Source organism: Rhipicephalus sanguineus, chromosome 3 (genome assembly GCF_013339695.2).
Source record: "Rhipicephalus sanguineus isolate Rsan-2018 chromosome 3, BIME_Rsan_1.4, whole genome shotgun sequence".
NCBI classification, from domain to species: domain Eukaryota; kingdom Metazoa; phylum Arthropoda; class Arachnida; order Ixodida; family Ixodidae; genus Rhipicephalus; species Rhipicephalus sanguineus.
Window position 1 is genome coordinate 16,209,846 of NC_051178.1, and position 23,677 is coordinate 16,233,522.

At 47.8% G+C, this 23,677-nt stretch overlaps 1 protein-coding gene across 1 annotated transcript in view; it reads left to right on the top strand.

Annotated features, from left to right (window-relative positions):
* Positions 1–22,414, top strand: part of LOC119386465 (uncharacterized) — a 37,749-nt gene extending 15,335 nt beyond the window's left edge. The window contains exons 2-5 of the mRNA XM_037653748.2: positions 9,402–9,444; positions 9,952–9,989; positions 15,194–15,398; positions 20,908–22,414. Of these exons, the coding sequence (XP_037509676.1) occupies positions 9,423–9,444; positions 9,952–9,989; positions 15,194–15,398; positions 20,908–21,086 (444 nt within the window). The 5' untranslated portion in view covers positions 9,402–9,422 and the 3' untranslated portion in view covers positions 21,087–22,414. The remainder of the gene's footprint in view (positions 1–9,401; positions 9,445–9,951; positions 9,990–15,193; positions 15,399–20,907) is intronic.
* The last annotated feature ends 1,263 nt before the right edge of the window (positions 22,415–23,677 follow it).

The following is a 23,677-nucleotide window of genomic DNA, read 5'->3' on the forward strand; positions in this document are numbered from 1 at the left end:
GTACTGGGCAGATTTCGCGCCCCCCCTCTTAGGTGATTAGGGGGGGCGGCCGCCCCCCCCCCTGCCCTCCTTGTGCGCACGCCTATGTTGACGACGTCAACAGTCTAACTGTCGCACTCGCTGACTTGTAGCGTCAGAACGAGTAGCGTCGGTCATTTGAAACTTGACATTGTTGCACAAGTATCTTCAGAGCCTAAAAGCGAAACGGATTTCTTGTTTTTCTTGGAGTTTGTTGAATACGGCGATTTTCCGAAACATTTTTATTGTTCCGCGATCTACGCTCAAAATGGTTCGGATTTCTTACGAAGAATTACACCATGTGAAGATGCACAGGCGTGGTCAAAGGTTCCCAAGCCACTATCCCACGTATTCCTATGGCAGAGCGGCCTAGAAGCATTAGACTAACTACGTGTACATGTGCAGCGTATTGCATATTTAGAAGTTCATGAACATTAGGGTTCTTTCATTAATTCCAAGTAACGAACAGGTACTTCTCTGAAGATTCTTGTACATAGGTGTTTTTGTTAATGAACGACCATTGCGCTCTTCGGGCAACAGCGGTATCTTTATCACTACGTGCAAAGCCACAAGTGGTCAAGAAGACTAACAGAAAATAGAATCGGAACGCAAGAATAGCCGGAAACGGATGGTAACTATTACCCATTCGGTCATGTAAACACGAGCTCAACAAAGTTTTGAGTTGGGCTAGCTGGAACGAATAACTCCTAATGACACTGAGCGCAAGCAGACAACGGACAAAGACGCAGCGCCTTCTTCCAACTAAAATTGACACCGATTAGGTTGCAGAGAAAGAGAAGATGAAAAAAAAGGAGAAGAACCAAGGCGTCTAAAACGTGAAATATTAAGAAAAGAATGCGATGTGAGCCTCATGCAGATTTACCGATCCAGTCCATAGAGTTGGCGACGGAAATGAGAGCTCCTTGTCGGAAAGGTGTACCTTTCCAGTACATTTAAGTTGCAAGAAAGCGCTGCGTCCTTGCTCTCTTGTCCCTTGTCTAGCGCTCAATATAATCGCGTGTGAGCGCAGCATATCAGTGACTCTTCTTTGTCATCTCGACGTATCATCATCATTCGTGCAACTTCCTCATCTGTATATATCATCATCATTGTAGAACAGCTCGAGATAGACTCGAATAAAGCGGGTCCTCATAAGTGGTGGAGGTGCTCAGTATTTTTCTAGCCTCTTCTACACGACCTCTTCTAGACTTTGCTGCGAATTGGTTTTGTGGTGTGTGTTAGCCAGTCGTGTCAATTTGTCAATTGCCTAATGCTATACTTTGGTTTATGTAGCTAAGTAACTATCGAACAGTAATTAACCGAAGCGTTGGTTTCTCGGAACTGTAATCGGAGACGCTCCGCGGCTACGTTTGAGTAATTGAAAATCAAGGCGTATTCATATCAGTCGCGCCCAGTCAAGTATTCTGCAACCTGCTGAGCACTTTGAGAGTTGGATAATCGACCGCTTTATAGCAAAAATTCGGGAGCACGTCGCCTGTTGGGAAAGTATGCGGGCAAGCGAAGCTTGGCGTGCCTGATGACTCACGTCGCGGCGCCAGAACTCATGCCTTCATATCCAGGCAACAATGAAACGTGGCAACGTGAAATGAAAGGCGGCCTCGATAGAAGACGAGATGAGCAACGGCTGCAATCGAGAGAGCATCAATTATTGGGAAACAATGCAACACACGTGACCGACGCACCTTCGAGCGCCGCAGAATCGATTTGTTCAGGCGCCGGGTTTTTTCAGTGCAGCAACGCCGCCACCGATATCTGTAACTCATAACAAGCTGCGCTTGAAAACGAATGTGTTGTTTTGAAATGTTAGGCATTTTAAACCGCCATTTCCCGCAAGGGACGGAAATTTTAGCTTCCTTTATCATTCGCATCGACAGGGTCGCCTGTTTGCTCCGCGAGTGAACGTCGGCTTGCTTTCGATCGCATGCGATCGCGAAAACGCTTTTTCCTCCGACCGATGAAGAAGTTTGCGTCAGCTGCGGTCATCAAAAGCACGCTTCCTTCGTCATCCATTGCGCATTGCATTGGCGATGTTGCGCCACGAGTTCCAGGTGCTCTAACGCGCAAAGGGATCGATACTGCTGCGATGTTGTACCGGATCTCACGGGGAAATTTGACCGGTCGGGCTGTCAGCGAGTGTGCACCCGTGGAGGCATGTCACGGCACCAGTAGCGACGCTGCCAAACGGGAGGCAAAAGAGCTGAAGGTGCAGGCATAGCAACGCTCAAATATGTCAAAACGTCAGAGCCAAATGCGGTTACTCGAGGCGCAGTCGTTCGAGAAGTCTCGGCGAAGGACGCTCGTAAATATACAGAAACAAAAACAGGTAAGGATGTGAGCGGCACGTCGGAAGTCCGAAGCCTTTCTGAAGCCTCCTTAGGGTATGCAGGAGAGCACATTCGGCGGCGGCAATTTCGAACGCCTCCAGAGGCGATGAAGACCACGTCTGCGGAAGTGACAAGCGAGAGTGCACGAATGCGGAAGAGGACACGCCCCCTGGCATCGGGGCGCAGGAAACTCGCAAGCTGCGCTTCTTCCGGCGCACAGCTGGCAGCGTTCGAAACAACAGACGTCAGCTGCAGACGCTTAATGCCGACGCGGCCTCGCCTCTAACCACCCCGAGAATACGGGAGAGCGTAAACAGCCCACCGGCACTGTTTACGCTGACAAGACACCAGCGGGAAGTGGAAAATAACACTTGCAGGCATTATAGGAGAGGCGAGGGGCTACGCAAAATCCTGTATCCAGCTCACGCGATTTCGTAGGTGTAGGCGATAGCTGCCGCGTGCACTAGCCGCCTGCATATCAAGCCCAATGCGGGCGAAGACTCAAGCGACGCACTTCGTGCGCAGGACAGCCCTACGAAGCCCTGCTTACGCGACGACCCCTTCCCCGTCCGAATGAGCGTGTCAGCTTATTTGCCCGCTGCATAGACACCTCTCACGCCCAGCGTGCGATCATCCTTTAACGCGAAAGTGTTTTAACGCGATAGCTTTAAAGAGCTCGTTTCGCAGAAATTCCGCTGTCGGCGTCGTTGGTTGTGTGCAAAAGATCGTCATCTTGTCCGTGACCGAAAAAAATCGAGAAATATGCAAATGAAATAAATAACAAAAAAACCTCGGTTCGAGCGCGAATCGAACACAGGCCGTCTGCGTGGCAAGCAGGTGTTCTACCACAGAGCCACGTTATTTCTTGAAAGAACTTCGGACAAGAGAAACAGTGCATCAATAATCGAGAAAGATGTAAATAAAATAAGTAATCAAAATCGGGGGGTTCGAGTGACAATCACACTCAGGCCGTCTGCGTGACAAGCAGGTGTGAGAAACAGAGCTACGCTATTTCTTGCAACCGCTTCGAAAAAAAAAACACTCTATGAATGTCATGTAGTGGAAGGAGTCTCTTTAACACATGTAATATTGCGTGGCAGAACCGTAGATTCGCGCAAGAGTCAAAACATGTGAATTGCGCAACGAGTGGGTGTTTCAAAGGCCCACCCATTACAAAGCGCTCAGACATATTTGATCATCACCATCAGTAAAAGCATCAACAAAGTGAACAGCTGCGTAAGTTCGCGTGCTGCCTTACGGACGCGTAGTGGGCCCTTCGCTGATTCGCAAAAGGAATAATTATGGCGTAATGGACACTTAACAACTGCACTTGCAGTAGGCATTCTAGGCTACTTTGAAACGGTCAGTTGTTATGCACACACTCGTTCGTTTCCTTACGGCACGGTTGAGGCATGCACCGAGAACCGAAGCTGCAGACTAGCAATTGAGAAGGCGATGCGCATAGGGCCCGATTACGCTATCGCGTCCTCCCCTTGAAGGCGAAGCTCATGCGTCCTCCAAGTTTTTATGCCGTTGTCCATCAATACTTCACCGACGTCATTTCCGTCACGGAAGTGACGCCGGTAAAATTTCTACGAGCAGATGACAAAAACATACTAGAAGAAAGGTCTTCCTGGCGCGGATGACCTGGGCGTCGAACCCATCACCTCTCGGTTCGCGGCGATATGTCTCGGACGCTCTACCCACTACTCTACCGAAACACATACTCCAGGCTTTGCAAACACGCCCTATATCTCTCTCGCCTTCACCGCGAGAGAGACACCGGCGGGAAGTGGATGGCCTTCGCGCGTTCGTGACTCAAGCATGTTCAGAGGCACCCGATTACTGGGGAGCGTAAGCCTTGCCGTATCTCTCCTCAAATGAATGAGTGCACATTGAGTACCAGTGTTTATTACGTACTTGTTGATGACATCTTTGCGCAGGATTCACGATGTGCGTGTTCAGGCGTATGCTAGCTATTCGACTACCATAAAGGTTTCATTATGATCATGGACGTTAGCGACGGAACTGTGTTACCAGCCTTCAACGCTGGTGCATGCGGCGTTGCAGCCTGGTAACAGTGCTGTAGCTGCCGAGCACCAATAGCCATGCGCAATGTGCAAGCTCTCATATATCAATGCACAATAGACAATCAACTGCCTCCGTGAAATGTTTCACTTTTGTGTTATACCGATTCCTATGACGGAGGGATCAACCAGGTCTTTCTTTCTTTCCTGGGCACATAAGGCGGCCTCCCTTCCAGTGGACGCTTCTGAGCGTGCACCTCCCACATGAGTGCGGATGCATCGCGGTGAAGCGGGGGCTTTCCCTGCATTTCCCTACTGTTTACACAAGGTATTGTTTAGACAACACATATTTTTATAAAAGTCCCATGGCAGTTGGGCTCCTTTCCTAGAGGAACTCTATGTCGACGTGGAAATACTTTGCCACAACTAAAATGGCATCGACGCGACTAATTAACAAAAATTCGTTAATTAACTGTTTAAGAATCTATTAGAGGGCCATTGTTTATATTAGAAAGTTGTGCGTGCCAATTTATGGAATAAACAATATTCAGAAATCACGAAAGTTGTACGTAGTTAGAGATATTCATAATCGAATTTTAATTGCAATATCGAAACTGACCGCGCCCAACGCTCAGGAAACTTGGCCTCTGTGTTACGTCAGACCGGAACTGCCCGTGACAAGGAAGTGGCGCAATTGAAAGCAAGCCGCGTCGCAGCAGAATTCTTTCAGGAAAATCGATAAGCATTCTGAAACAGACGAGTAGACGGCTTATTCTGTCGGTGCGATGTGTTGTGCTAGCCTGTTTCTTTTTACAGCGAAAGCTGTTATGAGATCATTTCAACGGCCGTTTTTGGCACCATAGTTGTCCGCCGGCGGTGTCAGTAACCACTATCGCGCGAAATAAAAAAAAAGCGAAATAAGAAAAAAATTCCAGAATGGAACGGGCTTCGAACCTGGGCCCTCTGTGTGGGAGCCCAGTGTTCTACCTCAGAGCCATGACGGTGCTCGAAACTGCCTTGCAAAAAGACGCTATACAGGCTTCATGTCCGGAAGGAACCAAACTACTGTATGTAAAGTAGCGTGATAGAAGAGTGAAATAAACAGGCGTCACACGGCGTCAATTCTGTAACCACGCCTCACACAATGCGAATTGCGCAACGAGTAGGTTGTTGAATGCTTCCAACCCATTACAAAGGGCTCTGCCATAATTCTTCATCGTCATCATGCACAACATCAACAAAGCACGCATAATGCCTTACATGTTTTTAGCGGGTACCACGGCTCTCCATTGAATGAAGAAAAATGGCATAGTGGCTGCTTCCCTACTTCACAGAAATTATGATGAGTTATAGCGTAGTGGGTTCCTCGCAAGTGCACTTGTATTGGTTGTCAAGGAAGCCCATAAGCCCATGATCCATTTCCTCAGGGTCTCAATAAAGTTCTTCCCCCCCTCTCTCTGTCTCTCTTTCTCACGTCAGCGTATGTTATATTGCATGGTGGGAGAGCGAAATAGCGACCGGCCATCACACAATGCGAATTACGTAACTGGTGAGCCGTTTAAAGCTTCCAACCCATTACAAAGGGATGAGCCACAATTCTTCATCGTCATCAGTCGTCACGTCAACAAAGTGCACATAATGCCTAAGAGATGTGTAGCTGGAACCTCGCTTCTGCGCAGAATGACGAATAATGGCGTTGTAGGTGCTTCCCAACTTCACAAATATTGTGATTTATGGCATAGTGGGTGCCTTGCTAGTGTACTTGTATTAGTAGCCCCAAGAGAGTTTAGAACGGGCTCTAGAAATGCCGCTCTTCCTGCTTTCGCTGTGACTGTGCTGCGCTTTCCGCGCAGGCCTGGCGTTCTTTTTGTAAGCTATAAACCGGCGCGAAAAACTATTTCGCGCTTGCAAGAAGAATCGCCGCAGTGGCTGCTCCTGAGTTTTATGCTTCACAGAGAAAGAGAATGTGGATATAGCGGTTTGCTTGCGCACAGCTCGAAAGAAAGAGATAAGCACCCGACGCAAAGGTAAGGCGATCCTCTCGCGCAAGTGAGATGCCTTGCCGCTTTTCACAAAAAGGTACCGTTAGCTGATTCAAATTTTGTCATTTCCTTGTCACGGGTAGTTTCGGAGTGACGTAGCAGAATGGTCGCGTTTCGCGCGCGCTTGGCGCGGAGAATTTCGATATTCGATGATGAAGATCTGCGATTGCGTGCAAGTTTCATAATTTGTAAAAAAAATGGATATGCCAGAAATTAGTATGCACTACAACTTTCTCACATAAACAACTGCCCTGAAGTCAACATCTTAACATGTAATTAACGAGCGTTTTGTTAATTAATCGTGACAGTGTCAGTTCAGCTACGGCAAAGTGTTTCCGCCTTGTTTGCCCATGCTTGTACAATGTGTCGGAAAATGACAGGAGCCTGACTGCCATAAAATTTTTATAAAAACTCTGTAGAACCTAAAAAAAAGAAAAAAAAACGCCCGTACAGTCCCCCAAGAAACTCACAAACGAAACTGTGCTTCGTTTCATGCATAGATGACGCTATAATCAACACTTCTTGCGCAAAATTTTCTTAGACAACGGAGGAAACAGACACGGACGTTGTCTAAGAATTTTCGTCCGTTGTCTAAGAAAATTTTGCGCAAGCGTCGATCATGGAGTACCAACTAGCTCGATTCTAAAAGTAAAAAATACGTTCTTTGTGCGCAAACGTTTCAGAAAAGAAGACAGAAGGACAGTGTGCTCTGTCCTATCTGTATTCTTTTCTGAAACGTTCTGCGCGCAAAGAACGTATTTCTTCTTTTTAGAATGCAGTACCAACCAGCCCAAGTAGCCACCCTGTTGAACTAGCTCGAACCCACACCTTGTTAGGTGACGCTGCGGAGGCCAGAAGCTGCGTCCAGCGCACCCTGCCCTTAGTACATGATTTTTTTTTTTTGATTAGGATCAATGACAGATGAAGATATTTTGCGCCTTGAAGGTAGACAAACTGTGCCGTGAACGTATTTTAGTGCGTTGTTTAAAACCACTGTGCACTTGGTTGCCTTTCTTTTAGAATATTTTTTCAGCGCGTCGCGGTGGCTGACCACGCAACACATGGAGGTGCGCGGTTTGATCAGCCCAGTTTTAAAGCTCTACTCCTCCACTGGCAAACACAGAAAACTATCTTGCTGTGCTTTTGACCTTGAAGCGGAGCTAACCTCAACTTCCTCCTCGCACGTGCGTCGTCATAGCAACGGACATGAGCAACGTCCTCTGCCGCGCATCCCTCTCCATTGGCGCCGACGCGTGGGACACCATGCTTTTCGCAAAAGTCGCTGCTATGACTCGGCATACTCGGTTAAACCGCGTTGTATCGACTGACCTGGGAAGCTGGTGTTGGAGAAAACCTCTTCACCCACAGCTGGCGCGTATCAAGGAAATAATAGAACAAAAGTAAATTTTCGTGCCGGGGCTGGGTTTTGAATTCGGCTCTCCACCGTCACAGAGCGACTTCACGACTAGGCCACGCGTCCATGCTTTCCCAATGTGAACTCGACTGAAGCATACGGATGCGTTCTACCGACGATGCAAATAACAATTTGGAAGCAGTACACTACATATGGGAGCCTCATTGAAATGTTTCGTGTTGGCGGCCTAAAGCGATCTGCTGGACAACGCGTAAGGTCGACATAAGGAATTGCACATTTCAGAAAATTCCGACTTGGAGAAAAAGTGAACGCAGCCTGCACAAGGTCGCGCACGGCTGGGTCACAGCAGAGCTGGTAGGCACCTCCTGGCTTATTGGCCAGGCCTTTCCCACCTCTCGCTATACTATACTGCTCTCTCTCTTTCGCCTTCTATCGTTTCCTTCCCATTCTTTCTACTGCTCGCTCTTTACTCGTTCTCTCCGATCTCTCTTCCTCACCCTCACTTCCCTTTCCCTTACTATACAAGGCTACGCTCTGCTAGGGTGCCTGGATAGCCGGATGGTTAGGACGCTCGCCTTCGGATCGTGAGTACGCGGGTTCTCTCTTTCCTTCTCTCTCTTTGTACTCTTTCTCTCGCCCATCAGAGTTATTGCATCCCACGCCGGACAAATCGGCGCACTTGTTCCGGGAGCGATGCAAGAAGATGAAGAAGAAGAGAGCACGTGCCGGTTCATGATGACGATGATTTGCATACCTCGACCATAACAGCTGTGCTGTAAAAATTGAATTTTTTCGCCCGCGTTTTCATGATCGCGTGACGGTCCTTTCCGTGGGGCGTTCTAGAGGCTGACGAACGCTGGAAAGACATGAAGGACGCCATGCCGATTCAGCCCGAAAACAGTGTTCTGGGGACGGCCGCTAGCTATGATAAAACTGAACGCTTATGCCAGGAGGTAGCATTGCGAAAGAGAGGAGAGCGAGTAGGGCAGGCACCGCGCCACGCTTCGCCTGCCCCCCTTTCGCCGATAGGCTTTGCGTGGCTTCCACTGCGTTGAATGTTGTGCTCTCTGCCATGCTGAAGCTCCGCTAATACAAGGCATGGCTGCAATCTGCTTCCGCAGCAGAAATTTGCGAGGTTGAACGCGAGTGTTGGCCACTTAGTCTCGACACTGATACGTTGGGCTGCCTGTTTAGTAAATGACGCCTCCGAAGACAAAACCAATGTGGGATGTAGGAAGAAAATATGTATTTATTGCGGAGGCACTAACCTTTCTACAGCACTAACCTCGTAATAAGAAGACAAGCAAGAATTGCCAGAGGCCCGTTGATCACCGTCGAGCGGAACAAGCGCAAGATAGGCGCTCCATAAATCTTAAGTGTGTAACCTCACTCAAGAAAATGATATTTTCTTAACAGTAGAAGGGGAAAGAATGAATGTCTAACTAAAAACTCATCGAACCTCTGCGCGCTTTCTTTCCTTTCGGTCTAGAACTACAATAACATTGCAGTAGCGTTCTTTCTTTTTTTTTAACCAGTGAGTTAATTCCTGACAGACATTCGTGAATGCTAAGTTTGCTTCTCCTTTCCTTTCCAGTGCAAGCACAGAAAAGGAGCCATGAAGTTCGCCGTCGCATTCGGTAGGTACCACTCGAGAGGTCGCTAACAAACAGCTACAACGAGACTTACTGTGCGCGGCTCCCAAGGGGAGCCTACCTACAACCGAGACACTTGAAACTTATACCTCAATGACGTACGCAACACGAAATAGCGTGTACGTCAAAAGCAGGCGATAAGGCTACCTATCCCGCCTTGTCAGCTTGTGGTTTCTGCACTGGTTACTTCTCGGCTGTAGCCTGGAGCCTATCTTGGACATTTGGCACGAGTTTTCTAGCCAGGATAGTGAACCATGTCTAACAGGAAATTTCACTATTTTCATACAATGTGTACATTGATGTAGATGTACGTATGATTACAGCTATGGCTATCTGCAACCATGATAATTTCAGCGTAGGACGTCACATCATTCTGCGTTTGTGGTAACTGTAACATTTAGATCTCGTATATCAACGCAAATGATTTGATTAAAAACATTTTATTCATTTGAATGTGTGCTAAAAGCCGTCATTTCTTTTCACTTCTTCCAGTTGTCATTGTTGCCGCTGCAGTCACTGCCAGGACCAGGGTAAGAGTAGCGTTTTGAAAAGATTTGATTTTCAATTCAGTTCAGTTTATTTGGCATTCTTTGTCAACAGTAGTATTAAAGTACAATGGTTCAATATTTTTATACTGTGGTAATGGTCAATACAAAAAATGCAAATCTGATAAATTGTTTCTATGTCTCTCGAAGGCCTTCAAATTGACTGCCGTGCTTTGGCGATACAGTTCAGGATCGCACTGCTGGTGATTGCGATCACTCTTGCACGTGACGTCAGCTGTACTTCTCGCAATGTCGTCTCATGACCTAGCTGCCTTATTTTACATAGAGTGGCTACCACCTTCATTGCACCATTTTTAGGGGCGAAACTCCTTAAGGCGGCACCCGTTCGTCCTTCGTAGTCGCAGTAGTGCGTAACCAGTCGTAACGCTAGTACCAGATCTTGACCTCCAAGGTGGTGCCGGTGGGAGATTTTTCCTGTGCGTTGTTGAACAATAAAAAATTCGCAGCGTGCGCGTTAACTAAAAGCCGAATTCTTCTGTCTCTCATTCCCCATTAGCAGCCATTGGCATGTTCCAGTAGGAAACGTTAGTAGAAGTAGAAGTGTAAGTGTTAGCTAAAAGCCGACTTCTTCTGTGTCTCATTCCCATTAGCAGCCATTGTTTACCTCCAAGGTAGTGCCTGGTGAGATTTCTCCTGTGCGTGATTAAACAACAAAAATTTTGTTCAAAACGCCGTTGATTGATGAAATAAACCAACGAAAGATGCCAGATGTTTTCTAAAAGCAAAACGAAAGAACGCCAGATGTTTCTAAAGCAAAACGAAAAGACGCCAGCTGCTTAACGAAAGACGCCAGATGTTTTCTAAAGCAATGGTTTTCTAAACAATGAAAATTCACAGCGTACATGTAAAATTAAAATGAGCTGCAAGTCGACATAACTCATCGAACCTTTAGTATAAACGCGCCCGATCTCACGTCGGTGATGATGTACTGGGCAGAATTCACGGAAGATTCACGGTTTACCGATGAACCTCCGCAGCTTCGCCCACTCATCATCATTCACTCCGTGGATATGCTGTGATTTTTTTCTTTGCACTTGCACGCGCACCAGCTTCGCCCGTCACTCGAATCCCGCCTTCGCAGTCAGTATGCAAACAACAAATTGCTCGACCCGCATCACACTCTCATCTTCTATAGTTCAAAGCCCTGTCACTCGATACGACAACGCATCTTATCTCTCGTGCAATGGTGCGTGCCATACTCTGACAGCTGCGTGAAAAGTGTTTTTCAATTGCGTATCTAGCTGTAAGACACACTGACAGTGCGCTTACGGCTAGTCCCGGCTTCCTATCCCACATTAGCCATAAGCAATGTGATTTCCCTACATGTATATTTCGATGGTTCACCCATACTGTGTCTACAGTTTCTGCAGCAACGTTTACCTAGCCGGGTATCCGCTCTTTGCAGAAACTCAGGCTTACAGTTGGTTTGTCTATGAGAAAGGTCGTGAACTCACATATTCAAGGAAGGCTTGTATTGACTGACCCGTGAAGCCGATGTTGGCGGTGATGTTCCGAAAAACGCACCGCCGCGAAAAAAAGAAAAAAAAAAACGCGTGACGTGCTTATCGAAAAACCCCCTTACCGACAGCTGGCGCGCACCAAGGAAGTAATACATAAAAATGAATAAATTTTCTTTCCGTGCTTGGGGTTTGAATTTGGATCCTCCCGGACGAAAAGCGAGTGCCTTGATCACGCGCCCATGCTCGCCCAATGTGAACTTAACTGAAGCATAGGAATGCGTTTTACCGACGATGCGAGAAACAAGATACCTTTTTCAAGCAATCCCCGAGAACCCCGCGGGCGCACGGAGCACTACGGGAAAAGTGTGTACGTCGAGCGAGCCGGCTGCTCCTTGGCGCCGTTGAGGCACAAAACGAAAAGGGAACGTCAGAAGAACTGACATTTGGACGAGTTGGATTCTGTTGAACACATTGGGCGGATTCAGCGCTGTACAATGAGGACAGAGATGAAGAAGGGACACGAACACCAGCCCTGTTCTCACAACTAACTCTATTAGCGCCGAAAAACATATTTTGAAGCACTACCTACAACCACGTGACCACACGCCGATGACGTCAACAGAGGATACATTCTAAAAAGACAGGGCGTACAAACACGGACACGGAGTTGCGAGTAGCGCCTGTCCTGTACATCAGTGTTCCTTCTTAGTCCTTGTCGATTTTCGCGCTAGCCAATTTTGAAGAAAACAAAAAAGAAGTCAGGGCACCACAAACGCCGACTAACAACTGAAGAGACGCACAACGGCGGAAAAGAACGAAGGCACGAAAACTTATCTGCGCATGCCCATGCAACAGGCGAACCTATCAATCCGGCACGCGTAGGGTCTACGTGGAAGATAACTGTTAAGGCATTTGATTTCATCTTTATGCAAGCTAATCGACGGTTGGCTCACGCATGCGCTACCACTATTCTCGATATGCCATGCTTCAATCATCAAGCGCGTTTCTTCATTTCTATGCCGGTAAATCACAGCGCATTCATCAAATTTTGGCGTGCACCTACAATCTCGACAATGTAAAGATAGATTAGAAGGTGAGCCTCCTGTTAGCGATCTCTTATGTTCCAACAATCTCTGGTTAATGCATCGGCCCGTCTGTCCTACGTAGAAGCGGCCGAAGCTGAAAGGGACCTTACACACCACACTTCTACGGCAATCAGTGAATTTGTTGGTGTGTTTTACGAAACAAATATCGGCCCGCTTCCTGTCTTTTACCCGCTCATTCTTCCTCTGCACAGCCGCACATATCTTACCTAGCTTATTGGCAGCCGTGAAAACAACATTAACGCCGTATCTACTTCGTACTTTCTTTAGTCTGTGAGATACGCAATGAATGTACGGTATACGTACGACAAGTTTCTTCCTATCACTTTCTGCAACCATGCTCGGACTTAAAATAATGGACTTCTTTAAACGTTCAGCGACAGTGACCACAGCATCAAGAGGATACACTACATCTAAAAGACGCGTAACCCGTGCGTTAAAGCTATCACTCATTTTGTGCTCACACGACTTGGTGAAGGCTGACTTAAGGCAAGACATGGCGATGCATTGACCAGAGATTGTTGGAACATAAGAGATCGCTAACAGGAGGCTCACCTTCTAATCAATCTTTACATTATCGAGATTGTAGGTGCACGCCAAATTCGATGAATGCGCAGTGTTGTACCGGCGTAGAAATGAAGAAACGCGCCTGATGATTGAAGCATGGCATATCGAGAATAGTGGTAGCGCATGCGTGAGCCAACCGTCGATTAACTTGCATAAAGATGAAATCAAATACCTTAACAGTTATCTTCCACGTATACCCCCACGCGTGCCGGATTGATAGGTTAGCCTGTTGCATGGGCATGCGCAGATACGTTTTCGTGCCTTCGTTCTTTTCCGCCGTTGTGCGTCTCTTCAGCTGTTAGTCGGCGTTTGAGGTGTCCTGACTTCTTTCTTGTGTCCGTGTTTGCACGCCCTGTCTCTTTTTAGAATGAATACGTACCAACTAGCTCAGCTCTCTGTTATTCCAACAGAGGATAAATGCGAAAGATTAGGACTATCCATGAATAAACTGTATCATGCGACAAAACTATTCAAGAAATAAATTTCTCCGTCATGCAGGGCTAAAGAAGGCACGCTTACACAACTCGGGCCCTTTTTGTGAATGTACAAAGATTCCATAGTTTCTCTTGTAGCCTGATCCACATGCGCAAAAATGCACACAGTGTCTGCAAATATCGCTGTACACCCATGTTCATTACAGTGTCTAGCCAGATGCGGATAAGGATTGCCTTCTAGTGATCGTTTATGTCCCTGTAATCGAATATTCAAACAGCGGCCCGTTTGGCCTATGTAGACGTGGCCACACGAGATAAGGCACCTGCTAAACAACGCCCAATCTGCATGGAACTATCGAGGACATATTATGTTTTACCATGCAGCATTTCTTATTTGCACCTGTTCTTTTTGCAAGCAACTTCTAATCGATTATTCCACAAATGTCTTTCATTTTATTTGGGGCTACAAGAGAACTTTGACGTTGTATCTTCCTGCAACATTTTTTAGCCCATGTGAAAGTTTATGTGCATATGGCATGAAGAAAAATTTACCTTTTTCCGTTGGCACTGAATTAGTCGCTATGGTGCGCGTTACTTTTATTCGTTTAATGAGCCTCTGCACGTTCACCCTAATGACATTTTCCTGGCGTGGCGAAAAACATCGAACCAGCTGGCGGAATGGATGTGGAACAGTATCCGGCCTTCCCTTCCGAAATCCAAGAAGGTCAAGGTCAGGGGCGTGGCCAGAAATTTTTTTCGGGGGGGGGGGGGGGTTCAACCATACTTTGTGTATGTTCGTGCGTGTGTTTGTATGTGTGCATGCATATATACGCAAGCAAAACTGAAAATTTCAGGGGGGGGGGTTTGAACCCCCCCAAACCCCCTCTTGGCTACGCCCCTGGTCAAGGTAGACGAAGCCAAAGTGTTGGTCCTAGGGAACGGGCGCCTACAAAAGCAGCACAGAAGAACGCTTGGTCTCGGATTAAAGTTTGCCCATGAACCAAGCCTGAGCCCGCCAGAGAAGATAGCCTCAGCTAGGACAGTTACTCGCCTTGGGACAGAATAAGAAAGACCACGCTTCATAGGAGAGTGTGTGGAAGTAATGGGACGATCTGGAGCAAAAACTCGGCGGCTAGGTGTGTGCAAGACATTGTGCGATACGCAAAAACAGGCCTACTCCAAGGCTAACATCACTCGAAACCAGGGAGGGTAAAACATGGATGTGAGGGCGAAGCATAGCATACCCATTTATATCAAGGGCACGGGAAATTAAAGCGCGGTCGAGGAGAGGGTGAGCAGGAGGGCAGGGAGTAAAGGACAGCATAGCCTTGTAAAGTATAGCAAGGGGGAGGGAAATGAGCTTGCGGGGGAGGGAAAGGAGGAGTTGAGAGGGCACAGCATAGTCTAGTACAGCACGGTATAGCAAGGGGATGAGAGGGTGAGGAGAAAGGGAAGGTCCACGGCTTCCTCGGTATTCGCACCGGTGGTTCTTAGCTGCCCTAATTTTCCTAGCCACCGCTTCTCTGGGTGTAGCAGCTGATGCCGCGTGGATTGTTTGTCGTGGGTATCAGGCAAATGAACGAACCTGTTTCGCTGTGCTGCAGAGCAAGCGGGAGGCCTACGACCTTCCGGACGGTGCCGAGCTCATTGTAGGCAGCATCAAGACGACCTTCGAGTGTCCGGCCAAAAACGGCTACTTCGCCGACGTGGACAACGAGTGCCTCATCTTTCACGTCTGTAACGTTGTCACGTACCCTGACGGGAAAACAGAAGTCCAGCAGTTCAGCTTCTTCTGCGGAAACCAGACTAGTGAGTACATTGTCTCATGCGCTTAAGTGTTCAGCGATCGCGTGAAAACGTGTTGGCTCTCGGGCTGAAGCTTTTCACTTTGTGATGCCCAATGTTTGTCCCCGAACTGATATGAATAGCAGGCATTTGTGTGCAGTTACTCAAAACATTTGTGGAGCGCTGGATTTTTGGAAGTGAAATTCTTGCTAATGTGCCCCCCCCCCCCCCGTGCACGCGACAAATTCGAAGTTTGCAGCTATAGTGTAGTTCATACGACCTACTGTGTGAGCCATTAAATTAAGAATATCATGCTCTGACAGCAGACGTCCCCGTAGGACTTAACATTTGCGTTTCGCAAGCCACATGACGCCGCGTGCTTGGACGTCACACGGCTTAATTCGCAGAAGACTGCGAACTTTTTGGTCCGGCACGAAAATGTCTATGGCGACGGAAAGGTTATGAAAGGAAAAGCCGACAACCGGCTAGCGATCATAGCTATGCGGCGAAACCACACTCTGTTTTTGCAGGCGACATGCCTAGCGTGTAACAGATCGACATACTAGGCGTGTCGCCGACCGGCGATGAACTTTACTGGCAATGACTAGTGTTAATCCGGTTCGCTGCAGCGATGGCGTCAGAAAATCGAAATATTGGCTTGAGGATCAACTTCTCGGCAACGCATGGCTGCTGGCGGCGTGTGGAAAACAGACGCGACCCTACTACATGAATGTATCGTTTACAGTAACCCTACCTTGAATTAAAGCCCCTTAATCTTTTGAAAGTACTGCCGCCACTCCTTGTACTGTGCCACTGCCACGCAACATCCTCGCCTCCTCCTGCCCCCCTCCACTCCCCGCCCCCGCGCACTCCCGTTTTGCGTTTTTCGTTATGATTGGTCTCCATGTCGTTGACCTAGGGAACGCGTGTGGATCTTGCGTTTTGTTTGTGCTTTTTGTTCAGTGGCACGAGCGCCCTGCGACACTCTTTGCTGTCTTTCCAGACCTCCCTGTCAAACCTTGTTAAAGAATAAGAAAAAATAGATATAAAAGAGGTAGAATGAGTTAAGGTAAAGGTTGTATATGATAGAGTGGACATTAAGGTATGTCATAAATTTAAATTGGAGTCATGTAAATTTGTATAGACAGCAGTTACACCTAAAAAACTTATCGGATTGGGCTCGTTGGCGCCGCTGAAGATCTCAACCTCGCGCTTCTTTCTGTGTGGCTTCGGCAGCGCGTGAAGCACACTTTTCTTCTAGGAATACAACAGGGCACACCGACGCCGACAACGTATATAAAAGGAATGGGTCAAGCTAAGGATTATATATGATAGAGTGCACAGTCAGTTATGTCATAACTTAAAATACGCTGAAAGACCACGAACATCTGGCACCTTGACTTGACATCCTCCTCGCCGCACGCTCTCTGCCGGTCCTCGCTCCCGATGCGCCAGGTTACACAGCGTTCGCTTCACGTACATCTCAGGACAGGGCTCGCGTAGGGTGTGCTTGCTCCTCCCCTAATGGCCGCAGATGTCTGTTTGGCCATTAAGGAATGCACCAGGGCCGATGGATGAGCGCCACTACCAGGCGCCTGGATTGAGGTCGTCTCCTCGTTGGCGCCATTTTTCGCCACAGCTCGGCGTAGCGAACACTGCAGGGTCTGTGCTTGCGCTCTGCCTTATTGTCGCGCATAAGAATGCACTGAGCAGCTTGCATATGATTGTGCAGTGTTCGTGATACGACAAGGAAAACCTTGCGTCTTGCGCAAGAAGCGGTACCTGCAGAACATTCGCTAAAGGAATTTGGTTCCGACAAAGAAGCGTTCTTTGCTAGGAAAGAGGCCTTTCTTAACGTTCGTATCAAATCCTCCACTGATGCTGCATTCTTTAAAATGCGAAGCTCTTTTTGGCGAACCAAAGGCACTTTGACCGTTTCCATCAATCTATATACCTAGCCGCCTACGTCGGGGTGCTCTCATGGTCGCCTCCTTAACGAGGTAGGCACCGAAATTGGTATCGGAGGATGTGAGTGTATGACGTACGAACCTGACTGACAGGCGATGACACGGATAACATGACACTGATGTCGCGTACGTCATGAAACCCTTTCCCGCAGTTACGTGTGACGCATACCCGCGACCACGGCCCGTGGAATGTAGGTATTCGCCACATCTTATTCACTGTTTAGAAGAAACTATTTTTTACATTAGGTCATTGACACCGGGATGTCTGTTCCGCTGTTCAAAAATTTTTATTTGAACCAGGGCGGTTTTGATTTCAAATTTCTAAATTGGCATTATTAATTTATTCTAACTATTATATAATTCATTAGTAGAACAATTCATATGCGGCCACTTTTATCCATAAAAAAATCCGTAAACAGGGGGTGGGTGCTCGAGCCGACGTTTCGACAAGTGGACTTGTCTTCTTCAAGGCTGGAACTGATTTGCTTAGCTATCGTGTGTATATGCTTCGTGCGCTCTCCAGAGTGAGGGGGGGGGGGGGGGGTAGGCTGCCGTGACGAACTGTGTGAGTCATAAGGAAGGCGAAAAAAAAGAAAAAAAGAACAAAAAGCGGGGGGGGGGGGGTGATGGGAGGGTGTACGTTTCGCTGAATGATTGTCAGTGGAAGCACGTGGCATTTTAGCAATAGTAGGTTAAAAATTCGTAGAAGAAGGGCTTCACTCTCGTTGGTTTCCGTTGTCTATGTACCATACCGAATCGATTAAAGAGCCCCCTTAGAAACGTTAATACCTGCTGGCTGGAGTGTATTGAACTTGTGAATAAGGTATGACTCATATTTTCTGTCCCTTGGGGACCGGAAGTTTGACTGAAGTATGTAAAGTTTGAGATCTTCCAAATTGTGACCTGCTACATTAAAATGCTGTGCCACTGCTTTGGGTAACTTATTCGCCGTATCAGCGCGATGCCCGTTTAGTCTAACATTAACAGGCTGTCCCGTTTCGCCAATGTACCGTTTTTGACAATATGAACATTCGATCATGTAGATAACGTTTGAACTAGCGCAGGTAAAACTAGATTTTATATGATGGACGTAATCACTTCCGGTGCTTTTAATGACAACGTCATCTTGAAGGTGTTTACAAGTCTTACATCTTGGAGGAGAACTTCCGGTCCCCAAAGGACAGAAAATATAGAGAATCATACCTTATTCACAAGTTCAATACACTCCAGCCAGCAGGTATTAACGTTTCTAAGGGGGCTCTTGAATCGATTCGGTATGGTACGTACACAACGGACACCAACGAGAGTTAAGCCCTTCTTCTAGGAATTTCAAACCTACTATTGTTAAAATGCCACGTGCTTCCACTGACAATCATTCAGCGAAACGTACGCCCTCCCATCTCCCTCCTCCGCTTTTTGTTCTTTTTTTTTCTTTTTTTTCCGCCTTCCTTATGACTCACACAGTTCGTCACGTCGGCCTTTCCCCCTCTCCCCCACCCCCACTCTGGAGAGGGCACTAAGCATATACACACGATAGCTAAGGAAATCAGTTCCAGCCTTGAAGAAGACAAGTCCACTTGTCGAAACGTCGGCTCGAGCACCCACACCCTGTTTACGGATTTTTTCATCGCAAGCTTCCATCTTCCACTTCCTGCCGTTTTTTTGCACTTTATCTATAACTTATTCGTTTCTTCGCCAATCCTTCAGAGTGGGTGTGAGCCAATCATAAAGGCAATCGTCGTCATCATCATCAAGAAAGCCTGCATGGCTCAATCTTGGTGGTGGTGCCCCCCGGCAGGGCCCTACTGGCTGTCACCGCTCGCCGGGCCTGGTCTAGTGCTGCCGCTTGGCTTCTTGAGTCCAGCTCGGAGAGTTGTGCCTCCCGAAACCACGCCGCCAGTGCTTGTTTTGCGAGTTCTGGTGAGACCTCGGCGGTCGGTGCGTCGGCGTGTTATGTGAGCAAGTGTCGCCGTGTGTTCGTGGGACAAATCCTAGTGGCGTATCTGTGTGGAAAGGTGGTGACTAAGCACGATAGATGAGGTTACGTGTCAATTTGAAGGTGGCGCTGCCCCTGGATTGTCCCCATTGAGGCTTTTGTGAGGTGGAGCGTATCGTCTTCTTGATAGACGTTCGTATTACAGTATTTGTCTGCTCGTGGTGGTTAGCTCTTGGATCGCGGCACGGTCTGTTAGAGGCTCAAAGGCGGTGTTGTGTGCCGCCCGGTTAATAAGGCCTTGCGCTGCGCAGTCGGCCGCCTCGTTGCCTCGCAGGGCAGCGCGCGCGGGGCACCAGACCTCAAGTGAGAGGACTAGGATTTTGATGACTTGTATGTTCCGTTTAAGAAGAAGGTCAGGCCGCTTGTGAGCCCGTTAAGAATGTGTGCAGATCGGTGTTTCCACTCTGCGTGTCTGAGCACGAGGGTGATTGCTGCGCTCCGCGGGCGAGTGTCTGAAACACTACGCTACGCATCCATGCTCGCAAAGTATGAACGTATGGGACCTACATGAACGTGTTGTACCCGCGGGGCAAAACAACTGTAGCAAGATGAAGGCCTCGTTTATTTTCCTGAAAGTCGAATAAAAACCCTCTGCATGACAAGATGTAAAGGGAGGACGCACAAATCAGGAACGTTATAACTTTGCATTCAAATCTTACTGTAAAACACGCATTTCAGCGGTCGCGGGATGAGCGTATGGGACGCTGTCCCATGACACGCACGCGAGTTCTGAGAAGGTGAAAGACGCCAAGCCGGTGCTGCCCGAAAACACCGTTCCACGGACGGCCCCTAGCGCAACCTACGATAAAAGGCAACGCTTACACGTCACTTAAGGCACACTTGTGACTAGCACCGGACGCGCGACCATTTGCGACTGGCGACCGAAAAGCGGCTCGAGGCGAACGAAGTTCACATCTGCGTGCGACCTATACCCATCGCCACATAGAATTCACGTCTGCTCGCATTGCCATTGCCCCGGAAAATAAGTCCTGTTCCAGTGCATCTGATGGGTTCAGAGGTTTGCGACTGCAGTCGCGCGCCTGAAAAATCGAGCAGCGAGCGACTGCTTTGCGTAAAGGCTCATTCACACCTGCATGCGACTAGCACCGGTCGCGCGAACGTTTGCGACTAGCGGCAAAAAAGCGACTCAAAGCGACCGGTGTTTACACCTGCATGCGACCTATATGCGTCGCCACATAGAGGCCACTTCTGCTCGTGTATAGCTCGCCCTGCCATTGTCCCGTAAAATAAGCTGACGTCCTCTTCCTGCGCACGTGATTGGCTGAGAGCTTTTCGACTGCAGCCACGCGACTGAGCCGAAGCCGTCGCTTTGCGGCCACTTGCGACCGTTGCTAGTCGCCGGTGTGAAATAGCATTTAGATAACTCTCAATAGAGATTATGCGTGGTTTTTTTCACGTTCGCTGTAGAGATTGAACAAAAGTTACAATTGGTGTCCAGGGCATTATCAAGTGTGATACGACGGCCACCATTCAGTTGTCAGGACAGTAGTGGAAAGTTATCGCGAAACGCCCTCACCTAATCGAACACTAACCTAATTTTTCGATGCAGTGTTCAACCAGCTGAGCCTGACGTGCGCATTCCCGGAGGACGCTGTGCCATGCCAGAACGCACCCGACTTCTTCTATGTGAACGATAACATCGGCATTCCGGACGCTCCATTCCTGACGGATGCGGACGTCGAGAAGGCATCCGCGCTCATCGCTGGCGCCAGGAAGAGCAAGGCCTAAGCACATCCAAAACATTCAGCTGACGACAAGACTGGACGCCGCACATTTACCCTCGGTGCCGCTTTATCACCGCCACTGAACGTTTAGAACGAACTGGCCAATATGATATGGTGGCGTCTGCTGGGCCCAGTTGTGCGACACCCTATCCGGAACTGTGGCTTTACGCGGGGTGATAATTAGTCCGCCATCACAACCTTCACGTGATGCAGCAGTTAAGAGACGGCGTAATTGTTTGTATAGACACGGACTGCCGTTACTCGGCCGTCCAGATTAAGCCAAGGGCATTTCAGCCGTTATACAGTCAGTAGCGCAGAAAGAAAAGACATAGCAAATTAAACGTTCTCAAGCTATACGCGCAAGCATTGTGTGACGCATCAGGCGTAGTTAGTTAACTGCAAAAGAAGCCACAAAACGTCGAAAACGGAAAACGCAGAGCGGCAGAAAACAGACAGAGCGCAGAGACGTGGCGTAGTGTTTATGCGAAAGGCGTTGCGCTTAACTCACTCCTGAATTGTGTCAAGCAGTGCCAACGACATCTTTCCGCCTGCTGACGTTACGAGTGGACCTACTGTTTTTATTCCGGTAGATGTGTTGGTGTTTCGGGGGCATCTGTTAACACCGCGAACATATTCAGATAAATGTGGCCTGAAGCCCCCTTTGTCAGGACGTGTCACAATGTTCTGCAGAAGGCCTGCACTCAAAGGCGTACTTGTGACGAGCTGGAACTAGGAAAAAAAGAAACGTAATATATTCAGACACATCTGAATTAAGTGCATTACAAGTCGTTTTCGCAAGCGATCACGGAAGGTTTATGTGTATATCAGCATGAACACAAGAGACGTGACCCGCCTTCATGCAGGCTGTAGAGTTGATCGTGGCAAGGGGCCGATAAGCCAACAACGAACCAATTGAAGGAAGTGGACCAAGCAGCAGATCTTTCGAAACGGGACCTTTGTGAATGTCGCCGTTGTCTCCTTTTGTCTTTATTGCCATTCCGTAGTTGTCTGTTGGTGCTATTGTTTGCTTTATTATTAGTGAAAAGTGTTCAATAACAATAGCAAAGAAACGTTTGCTAACTAAAGCTGCCAAACGCTTGTGACTTATATTACTACTATCATTTTTCGCACATCATTGTGAGATGTTCTACGCATAAGCACAATTTTCCCATTGTCAGACGTCGCGGTCATGAATGAAAGTTGAAACGCTGCCATTTTGTTTGTTTGCTTGTTACCGGCATCAGAGGGAATGCGCATATCGGATCTCGTTGACTGCGCAATATAAAAGCGTACGTAGCTTGTTAATCGTCAATAAAGCATGATGATGTAAAACTCGCTTGTGTGCTCCTTCAATTATTCAACTAGCCGAGTGGATGTGCATGGGTAAGGCAGGCAATGGCTCGCGCGTTTTCGTTTTCTGCAGAAAAACAGAATTCGAGAATCCATTAAAATTGGAGCCGCGCAAACAACACGGACGAAGAAAGAGACACAAAGAGCGTCTACTCGCAATTGACGTGCTCATCAGAAAAAACATGAAAAGAAAGTGAACGAACTGCGAGTCGCCGCCACGTAGAAAACTTGCCAATTTGCAAAAGGGCAAGAAAAGCAAAAAAAAAAAGGTTGGCTAAACAAATTTCACATCTTAACATCAGAAGGTTAGCACATGGGTGTGACGACATATCTTCAAAAAACTTTTAACCAAACACTTAACTACTTTTGTCTTTTTGGCCTGGAAACTGTGCGCGGTGCCTCGCATGCTCCTGACTAGCGAACAGTGGAGAGGTAAGTTAAGGTTGTAGCCTGCAAACTGTATGCGCGTCAGCCCTTCAGAGGGCGCCAGCAACCCACACACGCTAGACAGCAATAAAATCTTAGGATACATTTTCGTTGAACACAAGCACCCATAGATCGGCAAACTCGCTCATGAGTCTACTCGCTCAGACTCATATCGAGCCATGAGTCTGAGCCTGAGTGAGTCCGGGTGAGTAATATTTTGGTGAGTCTTGAGTACGAGTCCGGCTGAGGAAAAGTTTGGTGATTCTGAGTCCGAGTGAGCCCCAAGCCCGAAATAGATTTCATGAGTGAGTCCGAGTGAGCTCCACATTTCTTGCTGACCTATGGTCCTATCTACTCAACTTCAGCACTAATATCCGCCTTTTGTCGGCTCACATAGTTCAACGCACTAGCGTTCATACGCCAGCTCAATCTTTACTGCTCAGAGGCGTGAGTTAAGGCAGAGGGACGGTGGTTTACCTTGCCCTCCTACCAGGAAACTCTTTCACGGGAAGTTCTTGATAAAAATATCACGTGTGAATCATCTCTTTCAATAAAAATGTACTTACTGGATTGCAACCGCTGTTCACTCGTATTTGAAAATACGAGATCAAAATGCGCCAAGTATAGCACCGATTATGCGAGATATCGGTGTTAAAGAGCATTGAAACCTTGGGCGAAAAATCTAAGGTACGCTAACAGACTCATGAGTCGACTCACTCAGACTCAGACCGAGCCCTGAGTCTGAGTGAGTCCGAGTGAATAATAGTTTGCTGAGTATGAGTCCGAGTGAGCCCTAAGTGCAAAATATATTCCATGAGT